The following is a 16,481-nucleotide window of genomic DNA, read 5'->3' on the forward strand; positions in this document are numbered from 1 at the left end:
TAGAAAGTAAGTAGCAACATTAAAACTTTAAACGGGCAGAAATTATTACGTATATGAGGGGGGTCGTCCCCTTCTCAATGCCTCGAGTTTACGCTAAGGGTTGACTCTTTGTTGCAATAATTTAAGAATGACAAATAAAACACAAGGACCGTTATATCAGAATAATAAGCTGTTTTAAAAGGTCTAAAAAATAGCATAAAAAGCGAGGTAATGAGGAGGGGTGACCCCCTCATTTACGTAATAATTTGTGTTTGTTTTAAGTTTTAATGTTGCTTCTTACTTTCAGTTGAACAACTTGTTTTTTTTTAATTAAGTTCTGATCGTTTTTTAAATAATGCTGGGAAATCTGACTCCCCATCATAGAATATTCCCTTAACCGACGATGAATTCCCCCATGAAAAGATCATTTCGTATAACCCATTTCCCCGCGAGAAAATCCCTCTCCCCTCCACCAAAAAAGTCTGTATACTTCCAGTAACCAATACTATATGTAAACAATGGACAAATTTCATAGATTGCAGCCCTTCCCCCGGGGACTGGGGGGTTAAGCCATCCTCAAAGACATAATTATTAGATCTTTTGACTATGTTGAACAAAACCGCTATCTGAAGATTTTGATCAGACAACTTTGGGGATAAAGGGGTGCTTAAGGGGGGCTAGCTGTCCTCCAATTGTTTTGGTCACTCAAAAAGGCCACCAGAAATTTTTATTTCTGGTCAAATGAGCCCTGTCCGGAATCTTTTAGGATCACTGATTCGATATGTCACCCCTGGACAAAACAACACCAAATAAACAAATAAAACGCATCCGTGATCTCTCTTATAGCAAAACAGAAAAATGTAAAATTCCACATTTTTGTATATAGGAGCTTGAAACCACTACAGTAAGATTCACCGACATGCTAAATCTGATAGTGTGACTTTCATTACGATTACTTGATGTTTTTGGGGATGTTTCCCTCTTTTCCCTAAAATAAGGCAAATATTCTCAGGCTCGTAACTTTAAATGAGTAACATTAAACTTGATGATTTTGTTATATTTTGAATAAGCTTCAAAATTCCTTTTTTTTTTTAATGTATCTATTGTTTTAAGACTTCGTTTCTTGGAGTTTATGTTGCTATTGAGCCGCCTCACTCCTTACTTACAGTTCATTACCACGGGCTGTTTGATTGATTTTTGACAGTGTCGAGCAAATTTTGGCACTGAAAAAACGCAGTATTTAAGTTTATAAAACAGCGCAATTTTATATTTTTCGGCCTTTAGTCGAAAATTCAGCCTTTAAGTGGCCTAACAGAAAAAGAAGAAGACATAACGTGGCGGAAATGATTTGAAATTTTTTTTTATCCAACATTCTCGCGACAAATCAATAATTGTGGATTGTATAACTTCAAACAAAAGGGATTTATAATCAAACAGTAAGACTGAAATCAATCTTTTTTGAGGCATAGTTATTCACTGTCCTCCAGTTGATTTTCTCAATTCAGGAAAAAGATCGAAGACTCTTGGCGTTAAATTGGGACTCTATGGTGGGATGAAAGTACTTAAGCCGAAATGGCCAGTCATGACATCAACAAACAGAGATAAAACAAAAAAAAAACATCAAACGAGACTGCAGCCAGTAGAGAAAAAAGAGATGAAAGACTAAATGCGGATATTTCGCCTGTATGTAAACTAGGCGTCCTCAGCACAAGATAAAAAGGACAAAAAAAAAACAACACTAAACTAAAAACAAATAAGAACCACGACCAATAATAATAAATACAATTGTTGCTATTGATCCACGTAGGGAAAAGAAGCTATTAGAGTTACTTTAATGAGAACATCAAAGGAACTGAGAAAAAATTATCAAAATTGAAAGCAAGTTAACTATTCTGTTGCGAAATAATCCTCTTGTTAGCTAATATTGAAGCAACTCTTTTTGGTCCAGTAGGTAATCTTGTCTCCTGGTGATTATGTAAAATTTTAATTCCCTTATTGACTATTGGTTTTTTTTTTTTCAAAAGACAATCATAAATTGGGTAAATATTTAAATTTCCCGTGTCTCCATTGAAAGATTAGCAGACATGTTTTTAATTTCTATTAAATACTATGATTTCTATATGGCGGGAGTTCAAAATATTCCCTTTAAATTGTTCCATGAGATACTGGGTTATACAAGCTGTGTAAGAATGGGCATTTCCAGATGTCAGCATGCATCTTCTTTTGGTCTTCGTAGGCGTACCAAATTTCCACAGCAAGTGTAAGTTCCTATAGAAAGAGGTTATTGGTATTCCTGAACTTGTCAATGAGAAATTATAATCGCCGTTATGTTCACACGGTTTTACCCCTTCCTTCAACTCACTAAATTTTTGTTTTGTTTTCAGCTGCTAGAAAAGAAGAAGCAGAAAATATCAGAGCGAAATTCCCAACGAAAGTTCCGGTAAGTCGTTTGTCTAAAATATATTTGTTTGATCATGATATTTAATTATAAATGTAAACTCTTAGAAAATGTAAACTTATCTTGACTGATAAGTCGTGGTCAATTTTACCTCTTGAAAATACTTAGTTTTTATTTATGTTTGGTTTTGCGCTACCGTTTGTTTACGTTCTTGCCTATCACTGTCCTTTCTCTTCGCCCAGAGATAAAAAAGATCTCTAGATTGAATATTGCGTGAAAAAGTTAAGTAATATTTTAAGAAGAAAATGTTGCACAATAAACCAAAATAGTTTATGCTTATATAATATACAGTATACATTTTTTGTCTAATATATTAAATAATATGTAAAAAGAATTTTTAATCTTTAATTTTGTTTCAGTGAATATAGAATGTGTAGAGTTCATTCAGTATTAAGGCTCCGTCTCTGATGGAGGCTAATAGTGGAGTATTAAACCACTTTGGCCCCAAAATGTACGATGTTTTCGTAAGAAAACGGGATCTTCTTAGTTAACCCCTTCATATACTTTGTTATTACCTACATATTCTTGCGTAATATGTAGGAAAGGAAATATTTGGTTGCAAGATTAGACCTACCTGAACAGTAGCTTTTTGAACGTTTTGCATCAGCTCATTTTGTCGGAAAATTTTCGAAAAATTATTAGATAATAAATTTAAGAACTTAATCAAGTAAAATAGAATATACATGCCCGGTTATGATGCTGGGGTGAGAGATATTTGGTTCAAATAGAACCTAGGCTCCGAATAAATATTTCCTGAAGTATAAAAGAATTGTTAAAACTGCTTAATGAATAAAAAACACTGGAGCTAAATCATTATTTGATGTGTATTTTCTAGGAATGAATCAGATTTAATGTTCCAAATACTCAAATTTTTGGGAGCTCTGTGCAACGGGTTGATTCTGTTTCATTTTTAACGAAATTGAGCAAGCTGTTTGATCAGTAAAATTATTAATAAAGTAAATATGGCAGTTCATATTTTGTTGTTGCTCAGAAAATTACGGCGCCTTCAGATAAAAGGCCCTTGTGTAGCATGTCAAAGGGCTAAATATACCCCCGATTAAAAGTAAATTCCTCTCAGCCCAAAGGTCCTAAGAACATAGCATGATCACAAACTTGAAATCTTATCAAGATTTTGGTTGTCCTGAAGCGTCTACTTCAGATTCGCCTAAGGTCACGAATTACTTACAGTATTGTGTTTATGTGTGCTCTAGAAATTAATGAAAAATGTTTGCCCCCTTATTTTCCGATGGCCAGTCAACACATATGAGACAAGACACATGCGTTGAAATTTACCTCGAGAGAATAGTACAACAAGACCTAAATGCCAACGAAAATGAATCGTAAAGAAATATAAGAAATTCTAGAATATCAGAGTATCTCAGTACTTTAGGAAGACCACGACAAAGCCCTCCCCCTCCTGCGCATAAGTCTGCGTAAGATCAATGTGTCATGGGCAGGAACGTACAAAGATGGGCCCTTGTGGCCAATGCCCCGACACCCTGAAATTTCTTGAATTTCTGGGGTGTTCTTTTTTTAAATTATCAAAAGAAAAGCTGATTTATATTATCCCCCACACCTCGAACTATTTTTGTGATTCAACACCCCGAAAAAGCTCATAAAAACAATTTAGAAATTTAAATGTACCAGGTTGTTGGTATGAAATGGTAAAAAAAATTTGAGCATTTGACTAACTGCTGATATATCGCCGTCACAGGTTACAGCATGTCCAATGCAACTTTTTGCATTGGAAACTTTTTACAATTCAAACTTCTTAGGCAACGCTGGTGTTTTGGATGCGTCGGGATGTAAGATTTTAAAATGTAAAAAAGGGAATTCTTTGATATAATTGTAAAGCTGTAACGTGCCCAATTGCTTGAATATTTACGATGAAATATATAGGCAGTCCTTTAAGAATACAACATAAGTGTTCTTACAATTTCAGTTTTCATCTCCACAATCATTTACGAATTATTTTGTTTCTCTTTTCCATGTCTTCTGTTACTCTTGAGTATCTGCTTGCAATTACTATGCAACTAGTAAATATTTCAGAAATTCATTACTTTTTAATTGCATATTTTATAAAGTTTGAAACAGTATGAAAAAGGCCTGCAACGCAGTTGGATGCTACATTTTAGAGCTAGTAGTCACCTGAGAGCTTGACCTAGACCCAGGTTTTCCCACGAATTTTCTAGATAGGCTATACTCAGCGATGTAGTGCTACTTTCTAAAGCTATATTTGATCCTGAATTAGAAACTAGCATACGAGTGTATTTGGCTTTTAAAATATGGATTGATTCAAGTTTCAATTAGATAATTGAATTGATTCAAAGTTTCAACAAAATTTGACCCTGACCCTGAAAAACGAAGTTAGCTATTTTGTCTTTCATGATTATGAGAAAGCAGTCCCAAATGGTTGAAAATTAAGATAGCTAGGGAAAACACCGACCTTGATAAGTAGATACCCTGAATAATTCCGTGTTTTAGATGTCTTTTTACTCTTTGTATTATTTTTTCCATCCTGGGTCTAGTTGAGTTGTTACATGATATAAGGGTACTAAACTTCGCTCGGTGGAAAGAAGACCGTTTTTCAATCTCTTACACAAAACAGCTTCAATTTATTTTATTTTATAAAGTAAAATCATCAGGGTATTGGACATCTGGGCATTTGTGACCTCAGTCATAAGACAAACCTTCTTCAAAATTAAGTAAGGCACCAAACGAAATTCCCCGAAGTCGTAATCTATCTAAATCGTTCTTTCACGCCGGAAAACGAACAAATAAATTATTGCATACAATACTATTGAACGAATAATTCTCACAGAGTGAAGATCAGTCCCCTGGCCTAACTATTATTGGAATTTTACTGCCATTGTGCGTAGTACTTAATGCAAAGTGTAAGAATTCGAGACTCACTTCACGGCTATCAAATGAGTATGTTTTTCTCTAAAAGCTCGGAATTAACTGATTTGTCAAAAAAGAGCGATTTGAAACTCATATATATATATATATATATATATATATATATATATATATATATATATATATATATATATATATATATATATATATACATATATATATATATAAAATTTGTTGTTTCATAGGCATATATTTTGGGGGTGATACCTAGCACGGGGATGCCATGGGAAATTTATGGTAGGCATGCCACTTGCCTGGGTAGGGAATTTAAGTGCCAAAACCCTATAGGCAAGTGTGTATTCTCCTGGTGAGCCCTTGTGTTGGGTTGTTGCCTCTGAATTATTTGTCTTTTTTTATTGTTTTTATTATTTGGTAAATGACGACTTACTTACTGACGACACGACTGCCTGTCCATGGATTATTCTTTATGGTTGATTGTGTATGGCTATGCTGTTTGGCCTGTGTGATTGTATGGATGAGTAGGGTTAAGGCCTCATTCAAGTACTGATCTATATTAATTACTAATGTAGGAAAACAGTATTCCTTTTCTACTTCTGTCTTTTTTTTCTTTTTTTTTATGTGTTTGTGCTATTGCATTGGTGATTTCTCTTTTCATGATATATATATATATATATATATATATATATATATATATATATATATATATATACATTGCTCATTTTATAAGATAGGTAACTTAGTTATTTGTTACATTTTACATCAGTGATACGTTTTAAGATAAGTATTTCACATAGGTATTTCACTCGCAAAAACGCTTGGGTTTAGAAGCGTCAAAGCTTTAAATCCGGCCCTGATTGTGGCCCCGTTCCTATCTTTAACTTGGACAAGTCCAGATTGACTCCTCCCTCTCAATTTATTAACATGTCAGTACAATATTTCACTAATGTAGGAAAACAGTCTTCCTTTTCTACTTCTGTTTTTTTTTTTTTTTTTATGTGTGTGCTGTTGCATTGGTGATTTCTCTTTTCATTATATATAAATATATATATATATATATATATATATATATATATATATATATATATATATATATATATATATATATATATATATATATATATATATATATATATATATATATATATGTATATATGTATATATATATATATATATATATATATATATATATATGTATATGTATATATATATATATATATATATATGTATATATATATATATATATATATATATATATATATATATATATATATATATACATATATATATATATATATATATATATATATATATATATATATATATCTATATATATAAAAATAAGTTGTCTGTCTGTGGATGGATGGATGGATGTGTCAGGTGACGTCACCTGAAAAAACTGGATTAGGTGACGTCAAAACTGAAAAAACTAAAAAAAGGCAAAAACTACAAAAAAAACTAAAAACTAATAAAAAAAATAAAAAAGCTAAAAAACTAAAAAAACTATAAAGGTAAAAACCAATAAAAAACTAAAAAAAAAACTGAAAAAACTAAAAAAAGGCAAAAACTACAAAAAAAAACTAAAAACTAATAAAAAAAGTAAAAAAGCTAAAAAACTAAAAAAACTAAAAAAACTAAAAAAAGGTAAAAAACTAAAAAAAATAAAAAATAAAAAAAAAACTAAAAAAAAGGAAAAAACTGAAAAATAAGCTAAAATAAAGGTAAAAACCAATAAAAAACTAAAAAAAAAAGGAAAAAACTAATAAATGACGACACTCAAAGAGAAAGCGACCAGGACAAAAGGAATGTTCGATTAGCAATCAACAAAGCACCGGGACACAGGGAGTATAAATGACGACCAGGACATAAGTAAAAAAAAAAAAACTATATATATAAAAATAAGTTGTCTGTGGATCTGTGGATCGTGGATCAGGTGACGTCACCTGAAAAAACTGGATCAGGTGACGTCAAAACTGAAAAAACTAAAAAAAGGCAAAAACTACAAAAAAAACTAAAAACTAATAAAAAAAATAAAAAAGCTAAAAAACTAAAAAAACTAAAAAAAGGCAAAAACTACAAAAAAAACTAAAAACTAATAAAAAAGCTAAAAAACTAAAAAAACTAAAAAAAAGGCAAAAACTACAAAAAAACTAAAAACTAATAAAAAAAGCTAAAAAACTAAAAAAACTAAAAAAACTAAAAAAAGGTAAAAAACTAAAAAAACTAAAAACTAAAAAAAAACTAAAAAAGGTAAAAACTAAAAGAACTAAAAAAGAAAAAAATAAATGACGACACTCAAAGAGAAAGCGACCAGGACAAAAGGAATGTTCGATTAGCAATCAACAAAGCACCGGGACACAGGGAGTATAAATGACGACCAGGACACAAGTAAAAAAAAAAATTAACAAAACTAAAAAGAAGGTAAAAACTACAAAAAAACTAAAAAGAAAAAAAAACTAAAAACTAATAAAAAAACTAAAAAATCTAAAACTCTAAATAAACTAAAAAAGAAAAAAAAAGGAAAAAAAAATAAAGGAGAAAAACAGAACTAAAAAACGAATGTATATACAGACCGGTACACCGGGATACAAATGACGACCGGGACACAGGGAATATAAATAACGACCGGGACACAGGGACACAACTACAACGGGGACACCGGGGGAAACAGGGGGATATAAATGACGACCGGGACAAAAAAACTAAAAAGAAATAAAAACTAAAAACTAATAAAAAAAACTAAAAAATCTAAAAATCTAAATAAGCTAAAAAAGAAAAAAAAAGGAAAAAAATAAAGGAGAAAAACAAAACTAAAAAACGAATGTATATACAGACCGGGACACCGGGATACAAATGATGACCGGGACCCGGGACACAGGGAATATAAATGACGACCGGGACACAGGGACACAACTACAACGGGGACACCGGGGGAAACAGGGGGATGTAAATGACGACCGGGACACCGGGACAGGGAATGGTCGATTAGCAATCACCATCAACAAAGCTCAAGGGCAATCATTAGAATCATGAGGTATAGATCTGAATACAGATTGTTTTCCCATGGACCATTATATGTTGCATGTTCAAGAGTCGGTAAACCTGACAATCTATTTATATGCAAAGACAATGGGACAGCAAAGAATGTTGTATATTCGCAAGTTTTACGTAGTTAAAACCATATATATATATATATATCTATATTCACAGGTGGGACATAGGGACACAACTACAATGGCGCGTAACTATTATGGCGCGTAACGACTTACGCGCGCGGGGGGGCTTGGGGGGGGCGCGAAGCGCCCCCACCAACTAGGTGTTGGGGTGGCGCGAAGCGCCACCCCAACAGCTAGTATATATATATATATATATATATATATATATATATATATATATATATATATATATATATATATATATATATTATATATTTATATATATATATATATTTATATATATATATATATATATATATATATATATATATATATATGTATATATATATATATATATATATATATATATATACAATCATTGCTCATTATATAAGATAGGTAACTTAGTTATTTGTTACATTTTACATCAGTGATAGGTTTTAAGATAGGTATTTCACTCGCAAAAACGCTTGGGTTTAGAAGCGTCAAAGCTTCAAATCCGGCCCTGATTGTGGCCCCGTTCCTATCTTTAACTTGGACAAGTCCAGATTGACTCCTCCCTTTCAATTTATTAACATATCAGTACAATATTTTACTATTATGCCGTCTAGCTGCATCTTCCAAATCCCTGGCAATTTTATCCATGGCGTCCACTTGACACCCTCTTAGTTCATATTTTAATGGTTTCTCCATTTTCTTTACATTCCTCTTATTTTCGTATGATCTACCACTCAGATAATTTTAATACAGCTGTAGGAAATACGTATAAGTATGATAGGAAAATTAGCTATGACGAATTAACTACTGTGATAAAATCTAATTATGAGTTTTAGTGATGCTACTAGTAGGAAAACCTAGAAGGAGGGGGGTTTGACAAACCACGGGGAAGTTTGCCCCTTACCCAAGAAAAAAACTAAAACCACACCTACTGAATTGGCGTTTTCATTTGTTTGTTTCGTTGGAAAGGCCCAGGTGTCAAAATGGTTTGACTGAAAATTTCCAATTGTCCCTGCTGGAATGTTTTCAAATTATTATTTATTTATTTATCTTTTTTTGCATATAAAATGTTCAGATAAGGGGCGGAGCATCCAGAGTAATTAAATAACATCAACTAGAGACCAGATACAGTTTTGTACAAAATTCCTTCCTGAAAGAATTACCAACGATTGAACAAAATCACTAAAAACTAGTGATCATTGAATAGAGGTCGCAACCTAACTATGAGTTTGGCACTGAAAACTGCCCCTAGCTTTGACTGGCTTAAAAGTAAAAAAAAATCTAGTTTTTAGTTGTTTTTTTTTTACCAGCTCAAAGTCTGACAGAGCTGCGACGGGTAAATACAACAATGAGTAAAACAGTTGGAATTATTTGGCACCCCTTTCTGACATACGCATTTTTAAGGAATAACGTAACGGGCTTAAGAAACTAAAGCCATGTCTTCATTCTGGCTTTTCCAGGCGAAGTCACCTGTACTTTTTGCTGTTCTGGCAGCTCCCATCTCCATTGGTTCCTTAAGGCTCAAAAGGCAAATCAAGAGCATTCGGATCGGTATTTTTTCCAGAAAATTCACATCTGGTGAGCAAAAAGCTGTTTTCACTCAACCGACTTTGCCTGAAAAGCTTGAATGGAGACAGGGTTTAAGTTACAAAAGTAAGAGAATGGAATTCTTCCACATAACGGATAGGCTAGTAATCTCTCCTTATAATAATTTAGGCTAGTATTCTATTTCTCTGTGTGTGAAGCCTATCAATATTTCCTATTTTACTCGAGCAAATGTATGTGACTGACAGCAATGGCGTTATCTCTGTCGTACATCTCTACTACAAAATATTTTAGGATAATTATAGGCAGTAAAATGGGTAGTTTTGGGTATACTTGCACGGTCGTTGGCCTTTTCATTTACACTAGGTATTCCAAACCCATTTCTAAATTCGGTAGTTCTTGTGTTTATCTTGGATACATCTTGAAAACCCTGGTATCAGTCAATATCATTGTGTAAATTCTTCTTTTTGTTAAAATAGCAAGGACATTGAAAATGAAATCTGATCGTTTAGATTGTTCAAACGGAAACTTACACAACTATATGTCTTAAAAATGTCTTAAAATGATAAAATCAAGAATTAGGCTATTAATGGAAAAGAACTTGATATACATTAATGTAGTTTTTGGTAAAAACGGGTGCCAAATTAAAAACAAGGAGCATAGGTCAAATTGATGAAAAATAAGCCAAAATTATGCGTCATTAAAAAGCTAAAGAAGTACACAAATAATGAAAATGAAATTGAAAATAAAAATTTGAAAATGAAATCTGATCGTTTAGATGTTGAAATGGAAACTTACACAACCATATATGTCTTAAAATGGGAAAATCAAGAATTAGGTTATCAATGGAAAAGAACTTGATATGTATTAATGTAGTTTTTGGCAAAAGCGGGTGCCAAATTAAAAACAAGGAGCATTCGGGAGACAGTCACCCACACACGAGACTGATGCTTCGAAGCTTGCTGCAATTTTATATTTTAATGGCCCATAAAATTTTAATTTTTGCGCTGCTGAGTGCTTTCAACTGCTTAATACAACCAAGAGCCTCGAGCCTCTTTTAGACTTGCCACTCTCCATGTATTAGGATTTTGCATAGCATCTCCCCGTTAATTCTAGTTTTGCAGGGGACTTTCCCATCTCACTTGTGGTTTTTGAATATGACATGTTCATGGTTTTTTCATAAATTTGACATCGTGTCTGAGCTTTTCTGAAAGACTTTAGACTACAGTAAAAGGTTTATTTAAAAGGTATTGTTTTTTTATTCTAAAGATAATAACCCAGGCCTCAACGGCAAATCATTTTGAATACTTTTCCACAGGGAGATTTCCACTAGGTATATTAAGATTCAAGCCTGGGTCAGGCAACTTAAGTGGTAGCGGGTTGGTTTCTACCCCTGAACCTGCCAGACTTCTGTTGGCCAGTCAAAAATGGTAAGATTTCTCTGATTTGTAAATCATTTGTAGATTAAAGCTAGATTACGACTGAAGTCGAATTTTGCTTTGGCTGCCGGTTTTCACGTCACCGTAAACAAGCGTGTGTGTTAATATTCGGTCAAAATTGAAAAAAAAGACGTTTCTTGGTCGAAGCCTCTTGTTAATGTATTCGTAAGAATATGGTACAGTTTTTTTTAAGGTAAGTGTTCAAAAGGTTTTTCACGAATCTTTTTTGGCGACTTTTGCTTTCAATCAGACATATCAGCTGGAATGAACAAAACCTCATCCCTTGGTCATTTTCGTGTGCTGAAATTCATTGTGCTCTATCAGAAGTTAGCTGAAGACTTCAAAGCATTTCCCTAATTTACTTCTATTGTAAATTTGCAAAATACAGTTCGATTGTCTGCAGGAGATGGGTTACAGGGGATACAGTCTGCTTACGTGAAGCCAAGCATCTGTTCTTATAAAAGATTCTTTAAAACTTGATTAGCATTTGCGTGTGAGGATCAGGACACAGTGAAACGGAGTTTATATGTAAAAAATCTTATGATTCTAAAGTTTTCGTACTTATTACTGGAATATTTCATTGAAAAAGTATAAAATTTTAATGGGAATAAATGTTTTAAAATGACTAACCGTTCGAACTGTTTTGACCAAATATGAATGAAAAGGGAGAAACCAAAGTACTTAAATCAACTTGTTTTTTTTTTTTAGGTTTTTTTTTGCGTCTCGTTGGTTGTCGCCTAAAATAGATCTTGGTAAATTCTGTTATTACTAGTAAATGATTAGTAAATTATTTTAGATATTAGTAAATAATGATTATATTTAGCGTTAATAATAAAAGTAAATTATTAATTCCAAATTGACTAATTACATTAGTTGAAAAAATGTCAAAACTATGTGTTAAGTTTACTTAAGCTGAATTCACACAACTGCTTAGCAAGATGTGTATCTAAAGTTTTCGTACTTTTACTGGCATATTTCTTTGAAGAAGTAGAAAATCTCTATGGGAATAAAATTTTTGAACTGATTAATCTACTGTGCAAAAAGATTAAAGCCGAGATTCCCTTGTTGGGGATAAGTAATCTGCATTTTCTTAAAATTATTTTAACTGAGAACTCAGTCTCCACAAAGTCGGCCTTGGTTAGCTTGGAAAAATCTTAGTAGGTTATGTATGCTTGTTGGCTTTAAGTTGCTTACCTACTGGCAACGGAGTTCTGATTTCTTCACCCCCTCCCCTAAATTTTAAAGCACATGAAACGGCAAACATGCAGTAGTTAGGATCAAATAAAGCTGCCGATTGCTAGATGGCGCTGATGATTTGTTTCCTCTCTTATAAGTTTCCAATGCTCTTTGGTGGTTTCTTTGAACCTATGAAATCATAGACAACTGGAAGTATGTTATCTGGATCGTGTCACCTATGAGCATTTTCAGAGCAGGATGTACATTAGACATGTACACAGGAATACTGTTTAGAATGAGATTATTAGGGAACTCTTTTTCTTGGTGGGGGGGGGAATTGAAAATGCAATCGCAGGAACTGCATAAAAAATAAAGAAAGTTCGGACAAAACTATTAAAAAATTTGATGTTCAGGTGTTGTACCCAAAAGCCCTAGATTAATATTTTGAAACAGGAATGACTACGTTCGAGGGGGAACTGCTTACCATAGGCCTGGTACTTACGGAAGGGGAGATCTTCAGGCATACCCAACTCACTCTTGAGATTGAGATTGTTACGATTTTTCAGTATTTTTTTATATTATTGGCTGAATCTTTCAACTTTTTGTAGGAGTCTCCCATGAAACAATATTTTTCAGTATTTTTTAATTACCCATATTATTGGCTGAATTTTTTACCTTTTTGAAGTAAAGCCTCTCATGAAACAAGATTTTTCACATGTCTCCGTTAGCTCCGACGTATCAGTGTGTATTTTATGGCATTTTGGAATTGTGATAGAAAGTAAGATCGAAATGAACGTAAGAGGAGACCTCTCAACCTGTCCTCCCCTCGAGGGTATTACAGTTTTTTCCCGTAATTTGTCTATGGCTTATTCAATTTGCCAATGTTCAGCCCTTTAAAATTGATTTCCCCTTTCCCCGAAACAAGATCCAATGCAAGCGCCTGTCATAGGAAGTACAAATAATCTATAGTAGTCAATAAACGCAATTAAGTCTTGGCAAATGCAACTTAAAGAGAATACAGTTATCTCATTTTATTTACTGTCAAATTTGGTGGCGTACAATCCAAAACTGCATTTCATTACAAATCTTGCAAGATTTGAACATTGTGAGATATGAACGGGATAACGTGGTTTCATATGACTTGTACTTTTTACTGTCATACAAGTTAAACCTTATTTATGGATACTAGGGTCTAAACGATCACTAAATCAACCGGTCCGTATTTAACAGTTCAAGAAAAACCTTATTTCGAAAGGTTTTGCGAATACCTTTTAACGAATTGTCACTGGGATGGATTTTAAACCCTTTCGCAAATATTGTTTACAATAGCGAGACCATGTGTTTCCAATCTGTAAAGGGGGTGAAAAGGGTTGCATATAGCTCAGACTGTTTACTTCTGTTTACGTACAATGAATATCGGTTCACATTGTTCCTTGTCGTCTTTGAGAAGATTCTCTTCCTCCCATTCGCGGATGATTTTTTTTTATTCTTGGCTCAATTTAATCTAGATTTATTTTATTTAGATTTTGCCTTATTTAGTTTTGTGTTTATTTGGATATTATTTTTACGTGTGTTATTTTACTTAGGGTTTTATTTTAGTAATTTATTTTTCATCTAGTTACAATTATTAAGGAATTAATTAGAAATATTTTTTATTTCATTTTCTTTTTGGTTTTATGTTGGATTTTAATTTGGGTACATATTTCTGAGTTCATTCTAGTAAGGTAGACATAATGGAATTTGTTCTAGAAGTGCAGATTTAATTCAATTTTGTCTCTGTAGTGGGTTGGTAGTTAGCCACAAGCTGTGCTTTCAATGCAGTGATATCCGATATTTTTTCGTAAAGATTTTAATACGCACATCTTTAAACATTCTTTATCTCAAGTAAAGGAGACTGACTTTTTTTTAACTTTTGTTTACATAATAAACAAAAATATAAATTATTACAGATATAAATCACTATACTAGGGAAAAATTTGAATTTTGCTAAAGCCGTACGATTCTCTACATTAGCATTCCTAAAGGCATCCTAAACTAATAATAATAAAATTTAGTAATAAAATAAATAATAAATAATAAAATAATAATAATAAATAATAGTAAAATAAATAATAATAAATAAATAATAATAAATTAATAATAATAAATAAATAATAGTAAAATAAATGATAATAGTAATAAAATAATAATAAAATTATAATAATAAAAAAATAAATAAAAATCCCAAATGTTCCTAGGGGCATCCTGCACTAATTAAAATAATAATGAAAAAAGAAAAAAAGAGAAAAATACTATCACCTTCTCAAACATCCCCAGGGTAACAACCACCATCCAAGTACAACTCCCTCCACCCCAACTGCTTCAGCCCACTCCTCCCTCCATCCCTATGGCCCACTCCAATCCTCCTACAAAAAAAAAAAAAATTCCCCAACAAATACTTTTAATCTTTTAAAAGAAGGCAATATTCCTGGGACTTGCTGGTAGTGCTCTTCATAACCCCGGGACAAATTCATTTCTCCTTCCTTCATTTTCCTCCTTTATTTTCCCATTTTCATCAAATTCATTTTCCTCCTGACCTCGGTTCTCTCGCACTGCCTCATCAAAAACCCTGATTTTACCGCAATTTTATCCACTACAAGGTAAAGAAGAACTTTTTTTTTATATAGCTTAAATTTTATACAAGTAAACCCCTCCCTCTTACGTATTTTGTTTAGCCATATGTTGTTAAAAGCTTATTTATCATATTTTAACATCACATTTTGCATGTTGTTTTGGACTTATTTCTCTTGTTTTGGACTATCTATTTCTCTTCTATGTTTTCATTTGATGTATATTTGACTTGATATGAATTTATTTTATGAAATTTTACTTGTTTTTTATAATAATTTTATTTATATTGTATTTAACTTTGCTATTACCCTAGAAATTATTTTTTTTTTTTTACGAATGAAGCAAATTCGGCTCTCTTAGAGCTGGTGATAGCCCCTTGGAAATAAGTAAAATCTATGCTTCTTCACCTTTACAATGCCAAAATATTAAAATGTAAAATATAAAAAAAGTTTTTTCGTGAAACACTTATTTCTTAAATATTTAAAGGTTGTTAGGGAGAGACGTGCTTTCTGTTGCACTCTTCATGCGTATATAAGACGCGTCAGGAATGTTCTAACATCTACTTCTGAAAATATCATAATTAAGAACTCAGGCATAGGCTAAAATCACTTTCCTATTGGCATGCGCAGAAAAAAGGGGATGGGGGGTCATTCTTCGATTTAAGAATGTTGTAAATAAATCAAGGATCCCTTCCCTGTAAGCTTCGGGAGGATTAAATGAACTTATGTCTATTCTTAAACATCTTAAAAATTCAAAACTTCAAGATATTGTATTAAAAAGAAAAAATAAGAAAAAGAAAAACCACTTGGGTATGCATTAAAAAATATCATCTGTACGATTCTCATAATTTCTCATAGTCTATTGTAATGTATTGTATTTTAGAAACATCTTCCACCCCGTCTCCAAAATATGAACTTAAGAAACAATTATCTGTTTGCGAGCCTGTTATACTGTTTTTGATATTATCTCGCGTTTTTGATAGCTTTCTTTTGTTCAATTGAAGAATATTTTTCTATATGTTGTTTTGTTTCTATTTGCTCATAACGGACCAATCCCTTCATCCCAAAAATAACATTTTGGAGACTCTCAGAGGGCGCCCCCTCCCTCTGGAGGGTCAAGGATCCGTAAAATATTTTAAAATCCAGGGATATTTCCCTTAAAAACCTCTAATCTTTGCCGATTTTATTATATTCTTTTTAGGTGATAGTCCAGCGTAGCCAAAAAGAAAAGTATTTGCCACCTTTA

At 32.4% G+C, this 16,481-nt stretch overlaps 1 protein-coding gene across 2 annotated transcripts in view; it reads left to right on the plus strand.

Annotated features, from left to right (window-relative positions):
• Window positions 1–16,481, plus strand: part of LOC136041944 (microtubule-associated proteins 1A/1B light chain 3C-like) — a gene marked incomplete at its 3' end in the record, with an annotated part of 29,620 nt that extends 13,139 nt beyond the window's left edge. The window contains 3 exon segments of one of the 2 annotated variants that reach the window (XM_065726758.1): window positions 2,364–2,419; window positions 9,927–10,119; window positions 16,437–16,481. In XM_065726758.1, coding sequence (XP_065582830.1) covers window positions 2,364–2,419; window positions 9,927–10,119; window positions 16,437–16,453 — 266 coding nt within the window. 2 annotated transcript variants of the gene reach the window in all.

Source organism: Artemia franciscana, unplaced genomic scaffold, assembly GCF_032884065.1.
Source record: "Artemia franciscana unplaced genomic scaffold, ASM3288406v1 PGA_scaffold_51, whole genome shotgun sequence".
NCBI classification, from domain to species: domain Eukaryota; kingdom Metazoa; phylum Arthropoda; class Branchiopoda; order Anostraca; family Artemiidae; genus Artemia; species Artemia franciscana.